At 43.9% G+C, this 26,338-nt stretch overlaps 1 protein-coding gene across 2 annotated transcripts in view; it reads right to left on the reverse strand.

Annotated features, from left to right (window-relative positions):
• Window positions 1-1,303: 1,303 nt before the first annotated feature.
• CD38 (CD38 molecule) overlaps window positions 1,304-26,338 on the reverse strand; it is a 44,257-nt gene continuing 19,222 nt past the window's right edge. Inside the window, exons 2-8 of one of the 2 annotated variants that reach the window (XM_032854665.1) lie at window positions 16,080-16,209; window positions 14,288-14,423; window positions 9,522-9,607; window positions 7,357-7,430; window positions 5,841-5,933; window positions 5,410-5,496; window positions 1,304-2,246 (exon numbers count right to left, since the gene is read on the reverse strand). In XM_032854665.1, the coding sequence (XP_032710556.1) occupies window positions 2,183-2,246; window positions 5,410-5,496; window positions 5,841-5,933; window positions 7,357-7,430; window positions 9,522-9,607; window positions 14,288-14,423; window positions 16,080-16,209 (670 nt within the window). In that variant the 3' untranslated portion in view covers window positions 1,304-2,182. The remainder of the gene's footprint in view (window positions 2,247-5,409; window positions 5,497-5,840; window positions 5,934-7,356; window positions 7,431-9,521; window positions 9,608-14,287; window positions 14,424-16,079; window positions 16,210-26,338) is intronic. The other variant, XM_032854676.1, reaches the window with a different exon arrangement.

A 26,338-nucleotide genomic window follows, 5' to 3' on the forward strand; every position in this document is an offset into this window, starting at 1 on the left:
CAACCATAAGGCAGAAAGTGTCCTGACAGGAAAACACCCAGGTCATCCAGGGGGTCAGCAAGGACCTATCACTGAAGACGTTCTGCAGGTGGATTTCACTGAACCCTGGGGCAATCCCGAATTTGAATCAGAACTAGTACTGAGCATCCATTTTCCTGTCCAGCCCAAACTAAAAGCCTGTGAAGATGTGCCTAGGTGGACATGGGGGCCAGTGAAGAATCTGTGGACTGGCCACACTGGCTACAGCTGCCATGGCTCCTGGAGGAAACTGGATTGCTGGGATGCCCGGGTGGCTTAGATGGTTAAGCATCTTCCTTCAGCTCAGGTCACAATTCCAGGGTCCAGGGATCAAGCCCCGCATCAGGCTCCCTGCTCAGGGCAGAGCCTGCCTGCTTCTCCTTCTTCCTCTGCCATTCCCTCTACTTGTGCCCTCTGGCTCTCTCTGTCAAAAAAAAGGGAAACTGGATTGCCACCCAGGGGCCAGGAGAAAGGGTCCAACCTTGGTGCCTTGGTGGAATGCTTGCTTACCTACAAGGCACAAAGCTATACTGTTCATTGTTGTCATCTTTTAGTCCCACCACACCTTCGGGGGAGTAAATGATGATCCTTATTTGAGTGGCAAGGAAATCAAAGTTCAAAGAGATTAACTATTTCATTCACTATTACAGAGCAGTGCCAAAATATGAACCCAGAAACAGGTGACTCCCAAATTTATGCTGTTTTCAACAAACCTAATGGGTTCCCTAAAAGATCCTCAAATTAGTTTATTCTTCAACAAATCTACATTTAGAAAAAAAAATCTAAAAAATCTCCAGATGTTTGAAAATTAGGCAACACATTTCTTTCTTTCTTTCCACAGCAAAGCAAGGTTTATTGAGTGATAGCAAAATGATAGTAGGAAGCTCCCAAGGAGGGAGGGGACCTGAGGGGGTTGCTCTAGGCAACACATTTCTAAATAACAATTAGAAAATATTTCTAACTGAATGGTTATAAAAAGAGACACACCAAACTTAAGATCTGTAGCTAAAGCAGCACTGAGAGGAAAATTGATAGTACTAAGTGATATATTAAAAAAAAGAAAGTGTGCTCAAAAATCAATGATCTAAGCTTCGATCTTAAGAAGCTGATTAAGGAAACTCAAGGAAATTAAAAGGAATTTTTATATCCCTAAAAATAAAGAGAAGAGTGCAAACCAATTAAATAGAAAGAGAAAACAAAGGTTAGTTCTTTGAAAGAGTAATAAAAGTGACAAATCCCCAAGCAAGACTAATCAAGAAAAAAAGGAGAAAAATTGCTAGTATCGGGAACAAATATGTATTTTAACGGCCTATGATATATGTAAGACACTGAGCATGAAGAAGAGGAAGAGAATGAAGAGGGGAAAAAAAGTGTATCTGTTTTTGAAGCTATCCAGAAAAGCTACCCAGTTCGGATTCTATTATATTCTATTACATTCAATTTAATCCAACATGCATTTATTAGAAGGGAACATAAAGCATTTCAGCTGGTATTATAGGCCTAGAAAGAGAGCATATATACTCTGGAGTTAGAGAGAGCTGAGTTGAAATCCAGCCTCTACCTTGAACTAAATGTATGACTTTAGGCAAATTATATAACCTCTCCGAACTTCCATTTCTCATCTAACAAATGGGAGATAACAGTACCAACCTCACAGGGCTGTTGGAAGAGGGGGAGATAAAGTGGGTGGGTAGCTTATATCCTACAGAATTCTTTATCCAGCATGACCCATAACTATAGCATTTATACTTTATTTGTAGAAAGGGTACAAAAATAGATCCTGAGACAAGGTCATTCATGAGCATTTACCATCCCTTAATTATCTGCACCAGTAAGAGAGGTTTGGTATAGTCATTTTCAATAGAAAGGATACTACTAACATATAAACCACATAAAAGCACCTATGAAAATTAAAATGAAATAACTTAATATAAAATTTTCATTCTAATTTTATACCATAATTTTTGATTAATAGGAAATCAAAATAAACACTATGGCAACAACATGTTATTTTAAAACTTTGGGGGAAAGGCTTCCAACTCAAGTGTTGGCATTATGACAGAAGATCCCCCCAAGTCCTCAGCTTCCCAACAGCGTGTCTCCCGAGTCACACGTGCGATGGGTATATAAGGCTCAGAGATCCAAAACAACCATGCTAATTGGCTCATACATAAAATCTGCAAGATGAAGGCTCAGGACTTTTCACACACTGGAGAAGCCTGATAGGCCTATGACAAGGAAGAAAAAAAGAGAAAGAGAGAGATCAGTTGGCAGTACAATACATCTATGGTTCAACTGCCCAATGCAAGTAGCTCCTTCATTAGCAACAAAAGTATGCATGGGGCACTCAGCTTCTTTTCCTGCAGTGACAACACAGAGGAAGGTCAACTCCAGGAATGAACAACTTAAAGTATGGCTGGTTTGGTTTCATTTCACTTGTACAGCCACAGAAATATGGGCACTTGGGTTGCTCCGTAGGTTAAGCATCTGCCTTCAGCTCAGGTCATGATCCCAGAGTCCCAGTATCAGTGGGCTCCCTACTCAGTGGAGAGTCTGCTTCTCCCTCTCTGTCTCTCTGCCCCTCACCCCACTCAAGTCTGCTTCTCCCTCTGCTCCTTACCCAGCATGGGCTCTCTCTCAAATATATAAATAAAATCTTTAAAAAAAAAAAAGCCATTGAAATAAATAGTGAGAAGGGATGTTTGATGATAATGTGTGGAGATTAAACAAATGTCTGGCTCAAACATGTCACAAATACATGCTAAGAATGTCAGCTGGTGATCAAGACCTGCAGAGGCAGCAACCTGAGAGGAGGGACCTCCGTATTTTCTGCTGGTGATTTGCTCTCTTCTCTTTAGAAGCTTCCCGAGAGAGGGTTGAGAGAGGGTGGAGACTCTCTGGGGGAAGGCTGGTGGCCATCAGCAGGAAGACCAGAAGTCCTTTGCACAGAACAAATCCTAGATAAGAATCTAGCCAGTAAATGACTCCCTACTGAGTAAAAATGAGATAAGAAAGCCACAGGGTCCAATGGGAGTGGCTGGTCTGTAGAAAAGGATGGATAGTAAGGAATGTGGTTCATTAAATTGTAGCTGAATCTGGTTTTGCTATGTTGAGTCAAGAAAGAGAGAAATACTTAGAAGCAGCTACCTGCACCCCTGGGCTTCTGGAATGGGCTATCTCAGGCTCATTTCTAGCCAACTATCATGACCAGCTGCGCACAATGGTTCTAAATGTGGACTCACTCCATCCACACCAATATGGTAGCCTGGGATCCCCCACATGAACACTTTCCAGGGGAAAGCAATTATTAACATCAATTATGCTGTTAAGATGATCTCTCTCCACAGATATGTAAATATTAACATCCAATGTTACAATAAAATGGACACACTTTGGGTATGTTGGATAACACACAGAGAGAGAGGAAGTGTATTTCGAAGTAACATAGAGGAAGTGCACCCTTTAGGTTTTTAATAAATATGTCACAAGGGGGCACTAATGAGAAAAAAAATGCTACATTTTTAAGGTCATGGAAAAGAGGGCTGTTACTCTCTGTTCATTCCACTGGTTAGAACACATGTGAAGAGATTCTGTATATATTTCTTCGGGAGTATGAGCATGTATATGGGAAAAAGGAAAACTTGAAGGATATACAGCCAAATGTTAATAGCATTTGTCTCCAGGTGGGGATTTCTAAGGGGTTAACCTCAGAATCAGCAGGAAGTCTAACCTATATAAATGTATTTACACTTCTGTTTGCCTATTAAACAATCACACCAAAACGGCGGGACAAAAGTTTGCTAAATTGGAAAGTGTGTTTGGCATGGAGTGATTTCACCTTTATTCTCCATCGATATCCCTGACATTCACTTTAGCCTCCTGTGGGGACAAGCAGCTTTCTTACAAAGCCACAGAACTCTTAAAGATACAACAAGGGGCCCTGAAAAGCTGGTAATTTAAAGAATCATGTTGAATATATTACAACCTCATGGTTGGGGAAAAGGCCTAGTGATTTCAAGTATGATCCCCAAATTTAAGGTTACATGAGCTGAGGCTCAGAATGACAGGTGTTATTGTCTTACAAATCACTTCCTTCATAATGGACCACTGTTCAAGTCCAGATGGAAGGTATGCTTTCACAGTCTTCCCAGGTAGAGAAGAAGTGAGCTCATCTGGAACCTGTGGTCAGCATGAATGAGGCTGACTGACTGCCATTAATGAAAGAAAGGAGAATGATGAAAATGAGAAAAAAAAAGCGGGGCGGGGGGGGGCGGTTTGAGGATAAGACCCATGTACATTCCCCAGTCTTCTCCTAGGTGTTTAGTGTTCTCTTTTCCCAACACGAGGTATCTTTGAATAACTCAGACTGGTCAGATGTCTGCAGTCTGCAATGCTTCCTTTCTAGTTATTCTTGCTCCTTTGTTCGGCTTGTTTTCCCATCTAACTGCGGTAGAAAGCTTGTGTTATTTCTCTGGCAGTTTCCAGAGAGGAGCCAGCTGACTGAGGGGGAATTCAGGTCATTTTGAGACAAAAGCCCTCAGTGAATGTTCCTGGACTCTGTCCTTCTGCCTTTCCGATAGGGTTGGTGGGAGAAGGTGGTGACAGAAAGAGACAGGAAAAGGATTCTTGAATTTCAGGCTCTGTGTTCTTTGAGAAAATTTTTTCTGTCCATATCCTTCTTCTAAGCCATCATTTACGGGTAAATCTCCAAAGATGCTTCTAGCAAGGAGTCCCTGCTACAACTACTTAAAAGTGAGTGAGGGTCCCAGCTTGGATAACAGAGTTGCAGATGACTTTAAAAATATATACCACCTGTAAATTTAAACTTTTCCCCAATGAACGTGTACTACTGGCAAAAAAAGAAATTAGATCTTACTTACATTGCCTAATTTATAAAAGATAAGGTTTGGTAGACATCCATGTAGCAACTTATCAAGTGTTAGGGATCTACACCGAGATCCAACTAAAGAAACCTCACATGCAAAACACCACTGTGTCACAAGGATTTTACAAATCCTTTGCATTGGACAAAACATGCTTCCTCTCCCCTGAAAGCCAACAGGTTTGCAAGCCCTGGGTCAGGCGTCTCATGTGGGAAACCAGAAAATACGTTCTCAAAGGCTGGGTCCACTTCAGAGGCAAATCAATGATCAGGGACAGGTGGAGAAGAAAGAAGAGGAAGATGGGGGAAAGGTGGTCAACAGAAGGACCCTGGCTGGAAATAGCTCGTAGGGTGGGCCAGGGGGAAGGGACGCACACCACTGGTCACCACCCCGGATCACCAACAAGGCCCGAGGGATTTCCACAGCCCTCCTGGCTCAGAGGAGGCCAAGGAGAGGAAAATACCTATAGTCGGCAAGACAGCCATTGCTTTTTTAAGAAGTCAATTACCCGTAATTATTCTGGCAAGAAAATGCAATACTCCTTTCCTTTAGAATCCGTTTCAGATTATTTACGGAGGAACTCGAGCATGAGTCACTGGGAAAGAAAGAAAGAAAGAAAAAAGAGTTAAGTGATAAGTTTCTTGCAAACACTTCCCGATCTTGGTTTCTTCTAGGTAGCAAGCTCTGGGCCAGAGCTTGGGATGAAATGGAGCAGACGCTGTTTTTAAGAGCTCGCAGGGCAGCAGGGGGACTGAAGGTGTGAACTGCATAGATACTTATTGTGGATATGAAACTCAGAGGTTTGGGGGATGGGCTGAATGTCTAGGGAGGCCCCAGTCATTTCCTCAGTCACTCTGTTCTCGATGCGTTCCTGTGATTGCAGGGACCAATTCCAAAAATTACCCTGAGAATACATATGCACAAAGTGGGAACATATACCTGTGAACACTTCCAATGTCATGCATCACCCAGGCCTGTAGTTGATGAACCTTCTCTGGGCGCAAATTAAAGACTTCCACACGTCCAAAAGTGCTACGATAGAAGAGGCAGTGAATACTGTTAAGCCCAAACTGAATTGTTCAGCCATCCCCAGGCCTTGTCAAGAGCAAGCAGGCAGGGAACCACTGGTTAGAACCTGCCCTTTGGGATTGACCGGTGAATTGCACTAGAAACAGCCAATCTCATGCATTGTGACCCTCATTGAATACGATTCTCAAAATAAGATTCTTACTTGGTAACTTGATGGTGATTCTTTAAATATTTGCTATTCAAAGAGGGGGCCTTGCACCGCCATAATGAGCACTGCCTGAGAGATAGTTGGACCTGCAGAATCTCAGCCCACCAGCAGCCGAACCACCTCCAGATGACCCACACTCAGTGAGGCTGGAGAGGCGCTGCTCTGAGAGCCCCCGGGGCCCTGCTCGGACGCCAGCCCTCAACTCTTCCCTGTTGATCTCTGACAGCCACCACTCCTGTTGCACGAGGTTGGACGCGGAGTATCAGATTATAAAATTATGGAGTGTTAACACTTTCACCCGAAACCCTGCAAGCTTAGGGTCAAATGCTTCTTTGCAGAATTAAATATTAAAACAGGAGAGAAGGAAAATTCATTTGGGGCATCCAGAGAGCCTGGAGCAGCCCACCAGTATCTGCCTCTCTTCTCAATCCAGCCTTTTCCAGGGAAAGACTAGAGAACAAAGGCTGAGAAAGCATCCAACGTGCTAAAAAGTAAGTATAGAAGGAGGTCAGAGAAGAAGGGCGTTGGTGTGGTCAGATTCAGCGCTGTGGGTTAAATGAGGAACAACAGCTGATACCCACTGAGCCCTTTCTCTGTTGTGGGGCACAGAGCTCAGTTAGCCTTCAAGTCACCACCACCACCTCTCCTAGTACATACTTCAGGGTCCCCTGAGGTTAGGTGCCCAGCCGATGGTCATACAGGTAATATGAAATGACGGGAGCCCCTGCTTTCAACTACTACAATTAATGACGGGTAATGCCTAGAATGAGATAGTGAAGGCCAAGAGCCCAGCACAGTAGTGGTTTGACATCTAGACTGAGATGTACACTCTTCATGGAGGACAGAGGAGCCAGGCCAGATCTTCATGGATGGTGAGGATTAAACAGGTGGGTGTGGGAAGGGTGGCTGGGCAGGGGGAACAGCATGAATAAAGGCAGGAAGTTGGGAGAGCTCAGAAAATGACACCAGGCCCTGAAAAGCCAAGGGGAGGAGCTGGCCACAGAGCAAGGGCCAATGGGACATTTAAAGTATTTTTAAACAAAGGAGACACCAGACAAATACTCTGACTTAGATAAATCTCTCCGGGGAAAACATTCCACCTCTTTAGCCCAAATCTTCAGTTCTGACCTAACCACAAAAAGCATACTCTTCTAGGGATGAAATACATAACAGGAGGCTGCACTAACACTTGCAAATAGGTTGCAAAGAAACCAGTACCTTCTTTCATCAAAGGTGTTACTGATGGACCCATTGAGCACCACATGGACCACACCACAGGCGTCTTCTGCAAACTTAAAAGAAAAAAAAAAAAAAAAGCCCACCATTCCTCAGCATGCAAACTTAATTGCCACACCCCAGCAGCTCCTTCTGAAATAACTCAGCATTAGCAGGTTAAAGAGGGAAGAGCCTGGATAGGGCTCCTCAGTATTGCCAGGTGTATGTAATTTGCATCCTAAGACATTGGCAGGATTATGCCTCAAATAAGAATTCTGGAAGTGGTTGCTCCAATCTGTGTTTGAACAACGGAGGTCAACATCACTGTTCACAAGGTTGCTAAATTGATGGTTCAGAAGCTGAAAGTCCAGGGATTAAGAAAAACATTGCTGGAGGAGGAAGATAAAAGCACTTTTTTGGTGTCATGTGCTGTAGACACTGCACGTTTCATTTAGTGGGAGCAGGGTGGACAATTCAAGGGCAAGGGAAAAGGGACAGGAAGAAAGGGGAAACTGAGGAGAGAAGGGGACACAGGTTTGCACGGGCACAAATAGGGAAGGAAGGAACAAAGGAAGGAAGGAATCACTGAGCAAGGAGTTTTATTTCTTCGTGCAATGAATACTCAGCTAGAATCTTTGCTAGGCACTGGGAAAAACAAAATGAACAAAGCAAAGCAATCTACATGTTCCCTCCAAGAGGCCCCCAGACCCCTGGGACCAGCTCAGGTTCAGCTCAGGTTCACTACTATGTCGTACTGTAAAGATGAGATCCTTGTGGGGTTAGCTGCCAGTACTGAGTGTTCTTTGAGAGCCTGGCTATTCTATGCACCACAGCCCTGAAGCCTGGAGCTGGTTTATAGCACAGAGTGGGCACCCAGAGAAAATCTATGGAGGGAAAAGAGGGAAGGAGGAAGAGAAGGAAAGAGAAGAAGTCTAAATAGTCAGTGATGGTGATTAGGAAAGAAATAGAAAAGGCATGGCAGAGTGCAACGAAAGCTAGGTCCTACAGGACAGGCAGGATCTCACCCAGGAAGGGCTGAGGCAGGTGCAAACAGAAAGGCCTAGGGGTTTGAGAAAACGGTGGTTTTGGTGAAAACCTTAGTAGATGCAGAAGTTGGGTAGAAAAGTGAGTTCACAGAGGGCCGTGAATGCTTGGCCAAGGCATCTGGCCTTTATTCTGCAGGTGATAAAACACCACTGAACCATCTGAAACCAAATTGTAAGAGTCCAGCGCAGCTTCTGTCTTTTGGCTGGGTGTGACAAACAGAGGACAGGGGCCCAATTTCTACCCATCACAAGGGCTAAGTCAGTAGAGTGCTTCTGGGGCCAAGTACTGAGCCTGCCATCTATGATTCTCAAGAGCCCCCAGGAAATAAGCACTGGGTCAATTTGCCCCAAGGTCACATCACTTGGAAGCAAGGAAGTGCAAGGGGGATTCAAACCCCAAAGAGCTCTGCCTCTCTTGTCAGAAAAAGAAAGGATCTCATCTGATCAAAACAAACTTGTCTTGGTACATCTATGAACATTTAGCCAAAATAAAGCTGCAGCCCCAGGGTAGCTCACCACGGTAGAGCACCTTACATCACTTTCAATGTGCTCCTAGCTCCAAGCTCGTGCTTGACACATATGAAATATGGCTTGTCTTTAAGAGTTGTTCACAACAGCACTGTTCCCAAGACGTATCAGAGAGTGAGAAAATAAGCAGGAACCTTTCTCAGAAACCGCAAGCAAGCAAACAAAAACAAGTTATATAGTGCCTCTGTATGATTATACAGTGTTTAGTAGGGACTCAACATACTCATGAGGCCTCACCTGGCACATAGTAAATGGTCTCCAAACGTTGATCATTCAGACTGATCAGGGATCTAAGTTAGGCCAATGCCTAGATCAGAGGATTAAACCAAGCTGGAGGTTCCTGGCAACCAAAGCCAAAACCTGGGTAGGAGCAGGGATTCACCAACTAGAGCCCACAGACCATCCATGAAAGCCCTAAAATTGTATGTGAAAATCTACTGTTATGTGCTTAGATACGTTATTCTCAAGAAAGAATCCTAAACTTTTTTTCCTAAAGGATTTGTGGTGTAAAAAAGGATTAAAACCAACCCCTGACTGGATGATCTCTAAAGTTCTCTGGTCTCTAAAATTCTAAGATTTCTTTTTAGTACTTACCCTTTTGGACACTGCATTCCAGAATACAGAAAAAGAGTTGTTGCTGCAGTCTTCCCTCCGGTCTGGACAAGATTGATAGTTCATTTCTAAAGACATAGGTTTTAGAAAATAATTAAAGTTGAAAAGTAAGGGTGTAATGAAGCTCTGTTTTTCCCGGGCTATTCGATCACAGTGGGCCCTATTCCAATGGCCACCACTGCCAAGATGGAGGAGGGAGAATGGACTCATCTGGACCCAATTTAACTAAATGCCCCTGAGTCCCTTCCAAGTCCTTACCTTATCCTCCAAATTCCAGACAGGAACACAGTGACCAGCTCTGAGTCATCATTCTGGGAAATTACAGCAAAAGTTCATCTGGCAGAAACAAGCCTTCTTCCAAGATCCCCTCTTCCAGGAAAAACCAGGGATAAAATTGGACCCTCAGGGGCCACTCTTGCCAACTACTCCTCTACTTCCTGCCAATTCTCTCTTGCTGACAGTCTTTCTCCCTGACCTGCCTCGGTCCCCACATCCCTGGGTTCAGAGAGCCTCTGAGTCCTTCTATGCTCACTCTCCCCCAAGAAGACAGGCTCAGGAGTCAGTGAGATTCAGCAGATAAAGAGCACAAATACATCATTTCTACTGTACTTCTCCCAGGCATATCCATCTAGTGCACAAAAATGGTTTAAATTATCTTTTGAGATATAATTGACAAAACTGTAAGATATTTAAAGTGTACAATGTGAGGATATATATACATACACATATATATACATGAGAGAGAGAGAGATTGTGCAAAGATTCCCCCACATATGGAGTTAATTTAACACATTTATCATCTCCCGTATTGATCTTTTTATGTGTATGAGAGAACATTTAAGTTCTGCTCTCTTAGCAAATTTCAATTATATAATAATGTTAGCAAATATAATCATCATGCTGTACATTAAAACCTCAAACCTTATTCATCTTATAACTGAAAGTTTATGCCCTTTTACCAACCTCTCCCTCATTCCCCTACCTCCCAGCCCCTGGCAACCACTTTTCTCTCTGTTTCTAGGAGTTTGAGGAGTTTTTCTTCTTTTAAGATTCCACATGTAAGCAATTTCATGCACCACTTGTCTTTCTCTGTCTGGCTTATTTCACTTTGCACAATGCCCTCAGATTTATCTATTATTGCAAATGGCAGGATTTTCTTTTTGAAAAAAGAATGAATAACAGTCTATCATATGTGTATATGTGTACCTACTTTTGCTTCTTTCACCCACTTGACTACACAAACATTAATTGAGTGTTAGGTCCTGAGGAGAAAGAAATGAATCAGACAGAAGCCCTGTTTTCAGAAACTACATGATCCAGAATTGAAAAGTAAAGCCAAAGGGAGAAGGTTTTACAGCAAACAAATTTAAAACCTAAAAGAAATAAATGAATGACTAAGAAAAGCTGATCTGCAAAATGGGAAATTTAAAATAGAAAGCAAGAAACATGGCAAAAACTATAAAATTTAGGGCCTCCTGGCTGGCTCAGTTGGTAGAACATGTGACTTTTTTTTTTTTTTAAGATTTTATTTATTTATTTGAGAGAGAGAGCACACAAGTGGGGGTAGAGGAGGGAGCAGAGGGAGAAGGAGAAGTAGGCTTTGCACCAAGCAGGGAACCTGAAGCAGGGCTCCATCCCACAAACCTTGGGATCATGACCTGAGCCAAAAGCAGATGCTTAACTGACAGAACCACCCAGGCACTTCTCTCTCTCTTTTTTTTTTTTTTTTTTTTTTTAAGATTTTATATGTTTGAGAGAGATCATGAATGGGGGGAAGAGCAGACGGAGAGGGACAAGCAGACTCTGCGTTGAGCATGGAGCCTGGTGCAGAGCTCAGTCAAAGGGCTTGATCCCAGGGTTCAATCCTGAGATCATGACCTGAGCCAAAATTGAGGGTAGGTCGCTTAATCGACAGCTACCCAGGTGCCCCTAATGGCTGGGATTTTTATAACTGAGCAGTAAGTATTAGCTAATATTCTGAATTTATAAAGAACATCTGTAAGTAAGAAAATAACAGGCATCCCAATAAAAACAGCTGAGATACATGAACTGCCAGTTTATAAAAGAAATAGAAATATCTACCATTAAATGACATAAATAAGATCAGCTTCACAATCAGAGCAAAGCAAAACAAGTCAAGGTATTATTTCCTTATCAAATTGGCCAAGACATTTTTCTAAGTATGAACCAGTACTGGCGGGAGGAATGAGCAAACAAGTGACCTCCCAGATTCTGATGAGTGTCTAAGTGATTACCACCTTTTGAATGACAGTATCAGCTCCTACTGCAATTTGTTCAGCACTGAAATTTCATTTGTAGAAATTTATCTTTCCAAAGCACTTCCCCAAACAGCTAGATGTGCATGTGCCCATGGTATCTGTGCGTGTGTCTGTGTGTGTTGTACACAGTGATCCTTGCAACACTGGCAATAGCAATTATCTCCACCTAAATGTCCATCAGCCAGAAATTCATTAGATAAGTTATGCTAACATCCATAAAGGAGACAAATGAGGGCTTTTTAAAAAAATATGGCTGTATCTCTTTTTTTTCTTAAGATTTTATTGATTCAGGGGTGCCTGGGTGGCTCTGTCATGAGGCATCTGCCTTCAGCTCAGGTCATGAGGGTCCTGGAATCAAGCCCCACATCAGGCTCCCTGCTTGGCGGGAGGCCTGCTCTCTCTTTGCCAGTTCCCCTGCTCATGTTCCTACTCTCACTGTATCTCTCTGTCAAATACATAAACAAAATCTTTTTTAGAAAGATTTTTATTTATGTATTTGAGAGAGAGAGAGAGAGAGCAGAGAAGGGAGGGGCAGAGGGAGAGGCAGAGAGAAACCCAAGCTGACTCTGCACTGAGCACGGAGCCTGACCAGGGCCTCCATCTCCCAACTCTGAGATCACGACCTGCGCCAAAACCAAGAGTCCGGTGCTCCACCGACTGGGACACCCAGTCTCCCCAATATGGCTGTATTTCTATCTACTAATTCTAGATGAATAAAGCAAAGTTGCAAAACAGTGTGTACATTTTAATATATATGTTTATGTGAGTGAGGGGCCATGTGTGGGAAGGCTTTGTACTAAACTATTGACAACAATCCCCTTCTGAGAAATGATATAAACCTAGGAGTGGGGAAGGTACAGGGTGACCTTCATTATTTTTACTTTTTTTTTTTTTAAAGATTTTGTTTATTTGACAGAGAGATCACAAGTAGGCTGAGAGGCAGGCAGGGCAGGGGGAGGGGTGGCGGGGGGAAGCAGTCTCCCCACTAAGCAGAGAGCCTGATGTGGGACTTGATCCCAAGACCCTGAGATCATGACCCGAGCTGAGGGCAGAGGCTTAACACACTGAGCCACCCAGAAGCCCTCATTTTTTACTTTTATACATTTCTGTAATATGCAAGTACTTTGCAAATAAGCATGCATCATTGTTGTAATAAGAAACAATGTAAACCTGCAATGAAGAAGTTTTATAGTAAGTCTTTAAGTGCTTACTTTTTAAAATAGTCAAAAGCAGGGCACCAAGATGGCTCAGTTGGGTAAGCGTCTGACTGTTGATTTCAGCTCAGGTCATATCTCGGGGTCCTGGGATCAAAACCCGTGCTGGGCTCCAACCCTTAGCAAGGAGTCGGCCTGAGAGTTCTCTCTCTCTCTCTCTCTCTCTGCTCCTCCTCACCTCATGCTCTCCCTCTCTCTATTGCAAATAAATAAATAAATCTTTTTAAAAAATTTTTTTAATTTTTAATTTTTATTCTTAAAGAAATAATAAAACAACATAAAGTAAAAATATGCTCAGTATAAATAAAAAGAGAAAGAAAAGAAGTGAAAACAGGCTCAATAGGATTTTCTGATTAGAAATCATCTTCCCTCAGTGCGGTGTTCTGGGTCTTTCTGGGCAAGATAAGGCGGCCTCTGAAAAATAACAGCAAAGTCCTACACTGGCTTGAGACACAGAGGAGCCCAGCCTTCTGCTGCCATGGCTATGGCCGTGGCTGTGGTGGCTCTGGGGAGGAAGGGCTTTGGCCTGGCTCCCTCTCAGGCTACATCCAGCTCTAGCACTCTTTAGTCCTGAATACTGACCTGATAGAGAGCAAAACACCGCCAATCTAGAAGCAGCTACACTTGCTCTCAGAAAGGAGGGAATCGGGGGCACCTGGGTGGCTCAGTGGGTTAAAGCCTCTGCCCTTGTCTCAGGTCATGATCTCAGGGTCCTGGATCGAGCCCCAAATTGGGCTCTCTGGTCAGCAGGGAGCCTGCTTCCTCCTCTCTCTCTGCCTTCCTCTCTGCCTGCTTGTGATCTCTCTCTCTGTCAAATAAATAAATAAAATATTTTCAAAAAAAGAAAGAAAGGAAGGAATCAGGGAACACAGACAACCCCAAACTCAGAAGTCAGTTTTTCCAGAAAACTGAGTTGATGTAAAGAACGGTCTTTTCAGGGCACCTGGGGGCCCCTAAAAGGCCTGCTTCCCCCTCACTCTCTGCCTGCCTCTCTGCCTACTTGTGATCTCTCTCTGTCGAATAAAGAAAGAAAGAAAGAAAGAAAGAAAGAAAGAAAGAAAGAAAGAAAGAAAGAGAAAGAAAGAAAGAAAGAAAGAAAGAAAAAGAAAAGAAAGAACAGTCTTTTACATGAGCCTGGATCATCATTAAGGCTGGAATGGCATCAAGGCAGGTACCTGCTAAGACCCCTTGCAGAGCCCGGGGGCTCCTTTACCCAACACTTCCCTGGGCAATCCCAAAAGGCCCTGATCCTCACCTGAAGAGCGTGGGTCTCCACACCACTTGAGGCCATCTGCCATGTAGCCCAGCAGCGTGTCCTCCAGGGTGAACAGGTCTCCCTGGACCCGCGTGTAGTCATGGGCCAGCTCGCTGGATTTGCTCCAAAAGAGGGTCTAGGAAAGGAAAACACAACCTGTCATCAAGAGCAATTCAGTAAGTCACAAAAAAAAAAACCAAAAAAAAAAAAAAAACCTCCACATCTTTTTAAATGAAAGAAAAACAGAGTATCAGAGAAAATCACATAGAGTAATCACTGCTTTCTGTGTGTGATCCTGAGAGCATTGGGAGAGTGTGTGTGTGTGAGTGTGTATATATATGTGTGTGTGTGTGTGTGTGTGTGTGTTCTAGGTCATAATACAAAATGTTATTTGTATTGTTATTGCATTAACAAATGCCTTGTTATTTTTGGTGACAGTAAACAAAAGTCTGAAAACCACTGATCACAATCTTAACAACGAACACAGAACCAGAACACATCTGGAGCAGGCATTAGGAAATTCCTAAAGTCATCTGCAAAACCATTTTGTCTCCATGCTATTTTCTGGGAAAAGTGCTCTTTGATTCTTCACGTGCTCCATAATCTCTGCTGCTTTCCCAAACTCTTTCCTACCCCCACAAAGAGAAAAGAAAGGAAAATAAAAAGACAAATACTGTGAATTTTGGTTGTGGGGGGGAGTCCCTTGTAAAAGTGCAAAAGGTCAAATTTCAGAACAATCTTGAGCCCATGGGTCTACTCCTTCTTGACAGGAGGCAGTGGAGGGTATGGCTGGAAGTGTGGGGCCCAGAGGCCTGCCGCCCCAGGAAGTCCCTCCTACCCAGCCCTTACAGCTGTCTGACCCCAGGCCCCCAAAACCTTGCTACGCCTCACTTTCCCTGACTATAAAATGGTATGGGTAATAAACATAAGGAACTCAGGGGCATGAGGAGATACAATGAGACAATTGCAAATAAAGTGCTTAGTCTCACATCTGTGGCCTCAATGCTTGACACCGGGGGCTCATTTACCAAGCAGACCCTCCCTGCTCAGGCAGGAGCTCTTTCCTGTCCCCGGCTCTCCACGCTGGGATGAGCAGCTGTAACATTGGGCTGGCTCGGGGGCTTCACAAAGATGATGGGTGTACACTGAATTCTCATCTTAAATGCAGACTTCAGGAAAGATGTACCCATCTTTGAACAATCTCTGGAACAATCAATGTATAAAACCCAGGCCACTCCAGCTCCTAATCCTACACTATTAACATTTCAGCTGGTCACTCTAGAGGTCTTCAGACTTGAGACCTCACTGACCCCTGACCTCACCAAGCCTAGGTTTTCTCACTGGTAAAATGGGGGTCTTGATTCTTGACCTGTTTGTTTTGCAGGGTGACTGTGAGTTGTCATTAACATCATCATCATCAGAGTTAAGGGTTAAGAAATCAAGTCAGAAACAGAGTCAGGGGAGAGTTGGCAATTATGTAAGGTTGGGTCATTTTTGCTTGGGTTTGGTTGGGTTGGGTTTCAGGAAGGCTCGTTTTTGCCTGATTTTTGGCCACATCTCCCTCCTCTTTCCCCATTCCCATTTCTCTCTCTGACCATCCTTCCCCAGACATCCTAAATCCTGATGAGATCCTGGCCCCCCAAAAACCCCACAAACTCCATCTCGGCCAACCTCTCATACATTCGAATCTCCAGATGTTCCTCTTCCCTCGTTCTGGTCAAAATGTGGTCCTATGGCCCCTTCCTTTGGCTTTTATCCTCTGTTTTAAAAACCAAGAGTCTGCTCCTGTTACCTTGTTGCAAGGGACGGTTTGAGCGGTCAGCTCCAGGAGGGGCTGGTAGTCCTGCTCCGTGCTGCTGCAAGGGTCCTTAGAAAGAAACGCAGTTGTGAACGCCTTCCCTATCTTTTGGCAGTCTTTATGTCTGCGAGATAAAACACGGAAAATAAAACAAAGCACGGAAGGTTAGATCTCAAACATATTTCTGGAGCATAATTACCCAGTGTCACTTGGGAACACTGTCACTTCCAATGTCACTGACAATTCCCACTGTCACTTGGGAACCCCTGGCTGTATGCCAAGTAGTTTCAGAAGCATTGTCTCATCCAATCGTGTAGTATTTTTTAGGAGATGAGCATTACCCTCCCTATACTGCGAGGGCCCTGCCTCTCCTGGAGATCACTCTAGTTAGAGAGACAGTACACAAACAAGCAAATCAGCTAACAAAATAAGTACAAATTATTCTAAGTATTCAGAAAAATCAATGGGGACGGGCAGCATTGCTTACTGAAGCAATGACTAATTGGGGAGGCTGGCCAGGAGAGCTAAGAGGTCATTTAAGTTGAGACTGAATGATGAAGAGAGCATTCCAGACAGAGGGTACTGCAGATACAAAGGGCCTGTGGCACACAGCACAGCTGCAGCAGAAAGGAACAAACAAGAGAAGGGTTAAGAAATCAAGTCAGAAACAGTAATCAAGCGGTAAAACATTTAGTCCCTTTGGACCAAAGGAACGATTTCAGATTTTGTTCTAATTCCAGTGGAAAGCCATTGGATGGTTTTAAGCATGAAAGTTGTCTCATCTTGGGGCGCCTGGGTGGCTTAGTCAGTTAAGCATCTGCCTTCACTCAGGTCATGATCCTGGGTCCTGGGATTGAGCCCCACATTGAGCTCCCTACTCAGTTGGGAGCCTGCTTCTCCCCGCCCCGCTCCCCACCCATGCTCTCTCTCTCTTTCTCAAATAGATAAATAAAATTTTTTTTTTAATGTGGTCTCATCGGATTTTTTTTCTTTTCGAGCCATCACTGGAAAATTCTAAGCTCGCCCAAAGAAGGAGAAAAGTCTCTGAAACAGATTTCCAAGTCCATTTTCCTCCCAGACAATCCCTGGCAGGGAGAATGCTGGCAGGGAAGAGGGGCTGGAGGAATAAGGGGACCTAAGGGTGCTGGAAAAGACAGAAACTAGAACTCTTCTTGTGTTTCTGGTAATAGGTACATGGAAATCCATCATTTCCTTGGGACAAAGAAGTGGGAGCACTCCCCTGGGAGCACTCAGTTATCATTATCTGGATAAACTCTTGCCTTTGCAGTGGGGATCTTAGGGACAGTACCAAGTCAGGCAACTTGCCCCTGGGGAAAATAAAGAACCCCAGTTTCCCATTCCCTTCTGAGCTTCTTTTCCACTCCAGAGGATCTTCTGCTTTCCCAGCTCAGACTGGCTTTCCCCTAATAAGCCAAGGAATCAGAAAACATTAGTGAGGCAGTGGCCTTTTGACACAGAAGCCACCCTTCCCACCAGTTCTTTCTGGAAAAGGAAACATCGGAAAACCCCTTTGTTTAGGACAAGGAGGAAAGCCCTTAAGTTGGGCTGCCTACCTGTGCTGTGTTCCTTGGGAAAGTCACTCAGCCTCCCTCTGCCTCTGTTTCCTCATCTGTAAAGTATCTACCTAATACAGATGTTCTGGGCTTAAATAAAGCACATGGTAAATCCTTTCAGAACAGTGCCCAGCACAGAGTAAAACTCATTCAACATCAGCATTCTATTTCTTATCTTTCTTTTCCTGCCCCTTGCTCAGACCTTCCTGGCTATAAGCAGTCATCTGCAGCTAACAGAAGCAGGTGTGGCCCATACTTCCCCAGCTAATTTAGGACTGGAGCTCATGCTCACAGGTTGTGGAGGGGCACAGAGAGTCAGTATGTCCACACCTGGGGTGGTGAGAACACCACCAGCTACTAGGAGTCAGATCTAGGGTACAAACACAACCCAGAGGGTAACAGCACAGCCCATCCCCTTGGCCACAGGCAATATGATGTCTCCTTTCTCTCTCAGCTTTGGATGGGCATGGCATTCACCCTCACCTTAGTAAGAATCAGCCTATAAAAAAAAAATAGTTTTGATATAAAACAACCAAAGGACGGAATTCCAGATCAGTCACCCAGCCCACCCTAGGTGGGCTGAGATAATAATAATAGTAGTAACAGTAATAATAACAATAATAAAACAATAACAATAAAACATAGCACTTACTGGGGGCTTAATAAATATTTTACAAATGTACCTCATTTAACCTCAAAACATTTCAATTAGCAAATGTATCAGGATTTGACTTGGGTTAATAAGATCTAAAATTGCAGGGACTGAAGAGAAAGCTTTATTTCTCTTACATATCTCAATCTCAAGGCCAGTATCTGGGATTTCTATGACATTCCACATACCAGAGACTCATCTGCTCGGTCCAAAATGGCTGCTTCAGTTCCAGCCATCATAACTACATTCCAGCCAGCACAAAACAGTAGGGGAAAGAAAGAGGAAGAAAAAGAAGAAGGAAGAAGAGAGGAAAACAACAACAGTGATGGGCATGTGGGCTGCCTCCTAAGGACAGGTACTTAGAAGACGTTCTTTCTATTTGCTCTCATTTCGTTTGCTAAAATGTCACAGACCACACCTGGCTGCAAGTGAAGGTGAGAAATGCAACTTTTCACCGCGATGGCCTTTGCCCATCTAAAATCATTGTTTCAATTCTAGAGAAGAAAGAGTCTCTGTCACAGGGAGATACCACCATTGTCCCATTTTACAGATGAGGACTTTTGATGGCTGTGTACTTAAGCAAAGCATAGAGGTCACGGGAAAGCAGGATGGGTCCTGAAGGTCAGGCTCCTACCTCACTACCACAGCAAAGTGCTCCAGCCTCAGATTCCCCATCTGTAAAAGGGAAGTAGTAACACCTCACTCATAAAGGTCTGTGAGGATTCCATGAGCTACCACACCACATGTGTCTGGCTTCCGGAGTTGGGGACGAGGGTCTCTCATGCCGAGGTCCCTCCGTTCCCCAATCTGCACAGGACATTTTAACTGCATTTCAGCTGCCCTTCAAAAGCTGTGCCAGGAAACTATTTTCCACCAGGTTTTCTCCATGCATCATACATTTAAAGGAAAAAAGTTTATTGCATTATGTACTTCAATGTCAATCAAAATTTATGGGGCACCTGATGGTGTTCATGGGAATCATGCTTTAGTTCCATTAATCTAATGCAGTGGCCTTCTCAGAAATGTGCTGTTCCAGATTCCAACTCTCTCATATAATTCTTCTACTTTTGACCCTAGCAGCATCTGTGGGACTTGAGACAAAGGCTGAAGGAGGAGAGATGTCTTCCTAAGATGAAAAGCAAGAGAATTTTCCACTACAAAAAATCTGGCAGGAAAGTGAAAGGGATGTGTACTGAGTCCCCACTATATGCCAGATGCTTTCATGAATGTATTCTTACGTAATCACCAAAGACTCGGTGGAGTTTCCTACAGAACTCACAAACCTCCAAAATTATTTTTACATTTCTTAGGCATAAAGATCCAATTCAAGAACACTACTTTCTGGGCTCAAGAATTCCAGGCTAAAAATTTCACAGAGATCCTTGTTTAGAAAGGGCAGAGTGACAGAACATTAGAGTTGAAATAGACCTTGGAAGAGTTTATGACTCAGCTGCCTTCTCTTTCTCTGTCTCTGTGACCACAGCCTCCAAGTGCCCCGAAGTTAGAGAAAAATGAGGAGGGGCAGAGAGAAGTCTGGAGGCAGACTTTATGAAGCTATTTTTGATCCTTGAATTCAAAAGTAAACATTTCACCCTAAATGTGCAGGTCAGCATTTTTACTGGCATAAATACAAAGAAATAAAAAGGCATTAGGATGACACCGTCCAGAGACATCTGCCCAACTCATTTGTACAGGTCATTGCAGGAAAGAGCCTCAAAGTCACAAGTGCAGCTTCTTTGCAAAAGTCCCCAGGCTTTGCTTTTGTCCCCAACAGCAGCCAATGAAAGCTGTTCTCAGTCAGATACCTGGTACAGAGAATCAGAAGGGCTTGGGAATTCCTGCGTCCAGCAGAGACAGAGGTGGAGCTCTGACCAAAGCAGCAGCATGGAAAGAATATGAGTCGTTTCTGGAAGTTCAAAAATTTTTTTCTTTAAAAATGGCTCATCTGTCCCAAAATGGTGATACTTCCAGGTAGACCTGATGCTTGTGCTGGAGAATATGATGTGGTGATTGTCACCCCTGGGGCTGTTCCCAAGGGTGGTCTGTGCTTAAACCAGATGGGCAGTTGGAAGTCATCTGTCCCTATGGCTCTCAGCTCCCGCCACCCTTGACCAGTGTTGCAGTAACCAGAGCTTCCAGAGTTTGGGAAAAGGTTACTGTGCCTGACTCCAGGCTGACCAAGTCAGAATGGGAAAAGTGGAAAAGGCTGAAGCAAGAATTTTTCAAGAGCTTCCCATTCCCCACCCCTCCCAGTCCCTGGAAATTGCCCTCCCACTTTCCAAACCAGGGAATTAGAAACTGCATTAGCAGAATCGCCCTGTTTGTCATTCCCTCACTGGCTGATTTCACCCAACACAGCTGTCCTCACAGCTCATCCGTGTTGTAGCAGGTGTCAGAATCCCCTGCCCCTTTAAGACCAAGTAACATTCCATTGTAGGTTTAACCCTCATCCTGTTTATCCGTTCATCCATCCACTCTTTCAGTCCATAAATTCTTACCTAGGTCCTACCGAGAGCCGTATCATGGTACAAGGCTGAGAAAGAGCTGAACAAATTAGAATCAGGGCGCTGGTGACTTGTCAAAGGCACTAAAACTTAAAAACCCAATCAACTGTATGAAGTTCTCTAATTTTTTGCTACAAAAGACAGAAACAGAACAAAAAAACAAAACCACTCACTCACTGATTAAGTATGAATCAGTATCCTCATTTTGAAAGTGATTTTTCTTTGTGTGCTCTCCCAGGTGTTGTGACATGCGAAATCTAACTGCATTCGTAACCACTGTGGGTCTCTATCTGCCCGTGTTGTGGCTTTGCTTCCTTTGATGGGTTCTGGAGAGATTAGAGGGGTGCAGCCGATGGAAGGGGATGGATTCAAAAGGTGTCTGTGCTCCGTGGAATATAAAGTAGCCTTTGAACATTGTATTTATAAAGAGCTTGGAATCTCTTCGGGGATGTTTATTTTACATTAAGTGATGACAGTAGACCTCATCTTCTAGAAAACAGAAAGAAGATGCGCGTCAAACTGGCAACTGGGGTTGTCTCTCAGAAGAAAAATAAAGGCGGATTTCTACCTTCACCCCATATTTTCTGTATTACTGGCTTACAGTGAAAATGGATTCATGTATTATCCAAGCTACCTAAACTATGGGAGGGTGTTAGAACTCTCTTACACTGGTGGTGGGAATGCAAGATGGTGCTGCCACTCTGGAAAACAGTGTAGCGTTTCCTCAAAAAGTTAGAAATAGAGCTACTCTACAACCCAACAATTGCACTACTGAGTATTTATCCAAAGGATACAAACACAGTGACTTGAAGAGGCACGTGCACCCCAATGTTTACAGCAGCAATGTCCACAACAGCCAAACTATGGAAAGAGCCCAGATGTCCATCGACAGATAAATGGATAAAGAAGATATGGTGTATATCTACAATGGAATATGCCTCAGCCATCAGAAAGGATGAAATCTTGCCATTTGCAACAAACTGGGTGCAACTACAGGGCTTTATGCTAAGCAAAATAAGTCTGTCGGAGAAAGATAATCCCCATACGAGTTCACTCATGTTGAATTTAAGAAACAAAACAGATGAACATAAGGGAAGGGAAGGAAAAAAAATCAAGGTAAAAATAGACAAAGTCAAACCATAAGAGACTCTTAACTCTAGGGAACAAACTGAGGGTTCTTGGAGGGGAGGTGGGGGAGGGATGGGGTCACTGGGGGATGGGGCACTTGTGATGTAACTGATCAATCACTAAATTCTACCCTGAACCTGATAACACACTATATGTTAACTAACTTGAATTTAAATATAAATACATACAGATAGACAGACAGACATAAAAAGGGGAGGGGAGTCAATTTTTTTATGCAGAGATATAGTACAATCACAACTGATCTTTAGAAACTGAAGGGGAGAAAAATGCTTGCAATAATTAAACCATGCTATAAAAATAGTTATGTCTGGTTGCTCAGTGTATAAGTGTTGCTTTGCTTTGTCATCCTCCCTTCCTTATACTTCGAATTTTCCTAGAATAAACATGTATTACAATGGAGGTCATAATAAAACTTTCATTTTCTGTTTAGAGTCACTTGAGCAATTAGACCAAACGTTTGAGAATCTTGGAAAGTCCTAGGACCTGGGTTGAAAGAAAACACACAGCTTTAGGAATTCCGGTGTCCAGCAGAGATGAACATGGATCGCCACCTGGTCACCCCCCATCGTTTTTGTGCCCTCCCCCATTTCTCTCAGCTACCATGTTTTTTTCTCATCTCTCCTCCAGTTAATGACAATAGCATGTGGGGCACATGGGTGGCTCAGTTAGTTAGTTAGGTGTCCTGCTCTTGGCTTTGGCTCAGGTCATGATCTCAGGGTCATGCGATCGAGCCCTGAATAGGGAGGGCTCTGCACTCAGCAAGGAGTCTGCTGGAGATGTTCTCTCTCCCTCTGTCCCTCCTCTCCACCACTCTTTCTCTCTCTCTTTCAAATAAATAAATAAATCTTTATTTTATTTTATTTTATTAACATATAATGTATTATTTGTTTCAGGGGTACAGGTCTGTGAATCATCAGTCTTACACACTTCACAGCACTCACCATAGCACAAACCCTCTCCAATGTCCATCACCCAGCCACCCTATCCCTCTGCCCTCAAATAAAATAGAAGACAAAAGCACATAATCAGGCAAGACTCAGTGCCCCAACCCCACTTCTCGAGGCCCAGTGAGGTGAAAATACGAGGAGAGGTACAGGTTAGGGTCACAGACTTTCTCCAATGGAGCTTTCTTTCCACTTTTAAGACTTCCTTGCCTTCTTAAGCAAGACTGGGTTGTCAAATCACTCTTCATCACAGATCATACTAAGAGTCACAGTTTATGAATACTACCGAGGAGACAAGCAATCCGGAGGCTCAGACAGAGAGAGGGGAGGATGGTGCTTCCTGCATAGCCTCCCAGATCCTGCCTGCCTGCTCTCCTGTATAGGACACACACTTGTTCACCCAGAATCATGGATCATGCCACTGACTGACCTTTTGGGTTCTGTATGGTCAGTCACACAACTGGAAGGACTGAAATGATGAAACAGCTCCTTCTTGTTCCCCAGAGAGCTCCACAGCTTAAATGATTTTCCAGGGACTCATGCCTCAGAGATTATGAAGTTATTTTCTCTAAGTAATCCTTTAACCAAGGACATCCTGTTAAGGGCATTTAAGAGATAGTTCTCTTCATTCTAGCACAAACGTTTAGCCCATCTACCTGAAGTTCCAGCTAATACACTGTCACACACACAGAAAGACCAAATATCCTTGTATTGTCACAAATACCAGTGACTGCTCCTTCTTTAACAATGACCGCTTCTGCTTTGCTTCATTCTTCCAGCTGACAAGATTAACAAACCCCATCCAAGAATGACCCTCATTCCGGGCAGCATCCAGGCAAAGCCAGACTCTCTGACACCCTAAATGTCATCAAACAAGCTCCAGCTCTATAAATCCTTGCTAACATCCTCACACTGAGTGCTCCCTTGCCCCCATGGGTCCTGTAATGAGCGCTCACCCTTGCAAAGAGCCATGAAACCCATCTTGTTCAACTGCTCTGTATTCCTGGTGGTCTTGGGCTGAGGGACATTGACAGGAACCTGCAGTCTTGAATGGGATATTAAAGAATTGAAAGGCCTGGGAAAACCAGCGTGCCTTAAGCAGGGTTTATGCTTGGCAGCAGCTCTAGGAGCAGTTTCTGGAAGACCCAATTTGCTAATAAAGTCTGCATGTTGAGTTGCATCTTAGCCATGACAGTATTTCTCTGTTTGCCTCCTTAATTGGTGATCTGGAGGCTCTGTGCCAACCAGGCTGGGCACAAAAGTCAGGATTCAAGATCAACAGCATGTCCTCCCCCCTTCCTACCACTCTGCTCCTTCCAGTAGGAAGGACTAAAACCAAACACTGAGGGAGGAGCAGAGCTGCCTGACGTTCCAAACGAGGCTCTTCCTCCGAAACAATGCTGCCTCCCACAGGAAACAAAGTTGCTTCTAACAGAAATGAGGACCTAAGACCACAGAGGGATTGTCCTTTCCCTAGATCCCACAAGAAGCTGAGGACCAGAACAGGGCATGTGTTTCCCAGGTGATGGGATACAGCAGTGGGATCCAGGGGATGGGCAGAGAGTTAAAGTCCTATGCCAAGGTGAAAAACAGGTACACCTGGTGGTGAAATCCGCATGTTGTCAGCCTACTTTATGCTTCATAAGTCTGTGCTGTCACCTTCCAGGATGCACTCCCACCCTTCCCACAAATAAGTTTTATTTCAAAGTGTCCCCCTGCCCCGCAAAAGCAACATCAGCTTCTTCATGTGTTCCTCCCCCAGGGAAAGCTCTCACACCCTAAATCCTCATCCCTAAAAGCACTTGGATCACAAGTGGTAATTACACTCATTCCATGAATTTTCCCGCTGTCAAGTCCTGCAGCGCACGTTGTCTGGGCCCAAGGAAAACAAGTAGGTTTAGTCTCAAATTTAAGGCTGGGAGAACCTGTAATTGAAGGTGGACACTGCCACCTTGTGGGCAAAGAGAGCAACCGGCGAGATTCGCTGAGGAAGTCAGGATTTTCCAAGTAGGATCTTGAAGGCAGAAGATTCTTGGGGTGCCTGGCTGGCTCAGTGGGTAGGGCATAGGACGCTTGATCTCAGAGTCAGGATCAAGAAAGTTCAGAAGTCACTAATCCCATGAATCTGGCCCTATTGCCTGATATGTTCAAGACACAGCAAAGAAGCCAGTGTGGCTCATGGCTGCAGAAAGCCAGGTGGATAGTAGACAGAGGTGAGGGCTGACTTGGGGAGTTTCCCAAACCATTGTCCAGAATTTACCTTCCACTCATGCAGAACTAAGGAGCCACTGAGGATCCGGAGTACAGGAAGCACATGATATTACTTTAAGTTTCAAAGGATTTCTCTGCCTGCCTCATTGAGAACAGCCCAAATGAGGGAAAGAGTGGAGGCACATAGACCAGGAATCTGGGCAAGTACCAGCGGTGATCTGCACCAGGGTGGTCCAGCAAAGATGGTGAATAGTGATAAATTCCAATTCGCCTTACACTTCCTAACGGATTAGATGTGTGGTGTTAAAAAAAAAAAGGAGGAGTCATTCGTAATTCCAAGGTTTGTAGCCTGAGCCCCTGGAGGGATGGGGTTGCCCAGAACTGGGATGGAGAAAGCTTAGGTGGAGGTGGCACTGACCAGCTCAGTTCTGAATACGCCGGATTTGAAATTTCTAAGAGACATGCAGTGGAGCTACAGAATAATCAGAGGGATGTATGAGTCTAAAGTTCAGGAGAATCGAAGCCATAAACCGATCTGAGATCAGCACCCAAGAGACAAAGAAGAGAAGATTTATCCTTGAGGCAATCCAACAGAAGAGGCTGGGAGAAAAAAAACCAACAGACTGGAATGTGGGACAAAAAGCAGGAGAATGGGGTATTCTGGAAGCCAAGAGAAGAAAGTATACTAAGTTGGAGGAAGTGAGAAACTCTGTCAGATGCTCTCTACTGGTCCAGGCATATGAAGACTGAGAACTGATTGTCTGAATCATCACCAAAGAAGGGCTGTTTTAATTTCCAAACCAATGGGGGCCTGGGAGTGCTCATCTTTTTGTTTTTGCTTCCTAGATTTGTTTTGGGCTTTGATTTTTGTTTTCTGCCTTTATGTCAAATCATGTATTTTGTGACTTTACTTGGGGGAAGATCTTGGAAAATACTGCCTATATCTAAATATTTTATACATGTATTGTTAAGAAAGCAATATCCCTGAATCTATCGTTCTATGTGCTCACCCTTCATGCCCATCTCAAGCCTGAGCATGTCTTCTCCTAGAATTTTTTTTTTAAGTGCAAAAAGGTGGTTTTATTAAAGCATGGGTAGGACCTGTGGGCAGAAAGAGCTACTTCTCCTAGAATTTTAAGCAAGCCAGTTCCTTACTAATCAATCACCTGTTGGAATGACAATTTTCCTAAAACTATAAAGCAAAACAGATTAGAAAGTA

Source organism: Lontra canadensis, unplaced genomic scaffold (assembly GCF_010015895.1).
Source record: "Lontra canadensis isolate GAN:19392208 unplaced genomic scaffold, GSC_riverotter_1.0 scaffold1, whole genome shotgun sequence".
Classification (NCBI taxonomy): Eukaryota; Metazoa; Chordata; class Mammalia; order Carnivora; family Mustelidae; genus Lontra; species Lontra canadensis.